Source organism: Penaeus vannamei, chromosome 15, assembly GCF_042767895.1.
Source record: "Penaeus vannamei isolate JL-2024 chromosome 15, ASM4276789v1, whole genome shotgun sequence".
Classification (NCBI taxonomy): Eukaryota; Metazoa; Arthropoda; class Malacostraca; order Decapoda; family Penaeidae; genus Penaeus; species Penaeus vannamei.
This window is the reverse complement of record NC_091563.1, coordinates 43,136,553-43,138,539: the sequence shown is the minus strand read 5'-3', so window position 1 is coordinate 43,138,539 and position 1,987 is coordinate 43,136,553. Positions and strand designations below refer to the sequence as shown.

General features: G+C 57.8%; 1 protein-coding gene across 1 annotated transcript in view; it reads left to right on the top strand.

Moving 5' to 3' along the window:
* Nucleotides 1–387: 387 nt before the first annotated feature.
* The window catches only part of LOC113817046 (putative uncharacterized protein DDB_G0290521), an 8,053-nt gene continuing 6,453 nt past the window's right edge, over nucleotides 388–1,987 (top strand). The window contains exon 1 of the mRNA XM_070130871.1: nucleotides 388–1,092. Within this exon, the coding sequence (XP_069986972.1) occupies nucleotides 403–1,092 (690 nt within the window). The 5' untranslated portion in view covers nucleotides 388–402. The remainder of the gene's footprint in view (nucleotides 1,093–1,987) is intronic.

The following is a 1,987-nucleotide window of genomic DNA, read 5'->3' as shown; positions in this document are numbered from 1 at the left end:
CAAAAGAGAGAGAAAAACACAGCGCGAGAGAGAGAGAGAGAGAGATAGGGGTCATAATCTTAAGTGTACTGCCCTGTAGAATATTGGTAGAGTAGATGTCTAAGATATAAGTGTCCTTGTTCCTCTTTCAGTTTTATTTTCCTAGCTGTTGAGCCATGTAAATATTTTTCTGTAGTTTGTAAACCCGTGTGTGCTTTGTACCGACCACCCTGATGGGCGTGGACAGCGGCCGTGGGCGGGGCGCCCCTGCACCGGCGGCCCACGGCGCAGTAGAACGCCCTTCGAGCACACGCATGCCCCACGCGCCCCGGCGCCGCTGCCCTCGCCCTCGCGCCCGCAGGAGCAGCAGGCGCGGGCGGGGGGGCGGCGCCCGTGTTCCTCCCTGGTTAATGTTTGTCTTGCATGTGTGCATGTGCGCAGCCGGCGCCCGTGCCCGAGGAGAGCGCCCGGGACGCCGCCCGCGAGGACGAAGGAGAGGCCGCCGAAGCGCCTCTGGACTCCCCCCCTCCCCCCTTACCCGAGGAGGACGACGCCAGCTCTCGGGAGGGGGAAGCCACGCCCGAGGGGGAGGTCGAGGAGCAGCCCGAGGAGGAGCTCCGAGAGGCCTCCCTCGAGGGCGACTCCCTCCCTCCCGAGAGCGAGCTGGCCTCCGAGGCGGCCGCGACGGCGAGCGAGGAGGGCGCGCGCGACGAGGCGGAGGCGGACGCCCGGTCCTCGAGATCGTCCTCGCCCGAGCCTGTGCCCGAGGCTGAGCCCGAGCCTGAGCCCAAGGCCGAGCCCGAGGCTGAGCCCGAGCCTGAGCCCAAAGCCGAGCCCGAGCCTGAGCCTGAGGTCGAACCCGAACCCGAGGTCGAGCCAGAGCCAGAGCCCGAGGCCAAGCCAGTGGCCGAGGCCGACGTCGAGTCTGACCTCGAGGCCGAGTACGACAACGTGCTGCTGGCGGGCGGCAAGGGCGTGGTGGTGGGCGGCGAGGAGGCCGCCGCCGCCGCCGCCGCCGCCTCCCACTCGCGCCGCTCCTCGTCGGCGTCGTCGTCGGCCGCCTCGCATTCCTCCCGTGGCTCCGACGCCGCCCACACTGACCACTCCACGCAGGTTTGTCCGCGCCCGCACACCCAGCACCCGCACGCTTCCATCCGCACACACGTAGCCTGCATATCCGCTTTGAAACGCACCCACACGAGCAAAGACACGCTTCTCACACACGCAGCCCACACCCGCACACGACACCCACACGCAGCGCACACCCACAAACGCAGCAACACACCCACAAGGCGCCCACTCACGATACTCGCCAGCACACCCACACGCACGCCTGGCGATCCACACGCGCTTATCCACAAGCAATAGGATCCAGTCGCGCACACATACATGGATACGACACGCAGAAACACGGACACGCACACACACGCTCGCAAACTCTTTCTTTCACTCTCTCTGCATGTGCTTGCACGCATTAATTATTTCCCTTGCATGCTCCTCTCCCATCGATCTGTTGTGAGACAGATGCACTGTAACCCCCCCTGTGTTAATGCTTCGAACTGAGAAATTACCCTTTTTTTATAACCAATTACATCGAGTTTTACTTCCATTCACTAATATTACTCCTGCAGAAATTACTGATTTTTCACCAGGTTTGACCATTTTGTAATTTTCTAACTTTATTTTTTTTCCATATGTCTTCTAATCGCTTTTTGGCTGGAGCTTCTTTGCCTCTGTTACTATTTTAATGTGTATATATATATTTACCTTATTTCAACATTCATAATTATTTTTACTTGCAATTTTCTCCTTCGTTTCAAAGAATGACTTGACTTCACACTTGAGAGCTTCAGCAGTGACTTGGTAATTTTCTGAGATAATTATTCTCCAGATTTTTCATAGTTTTACCATTCCCGATCTTCTCATATGTCTTTTGTGATTAATGATGGCATCGGACGTTATATCTTCCCCTTACGGTGTGCATGGCAGGAACTGACACGAGGATTAA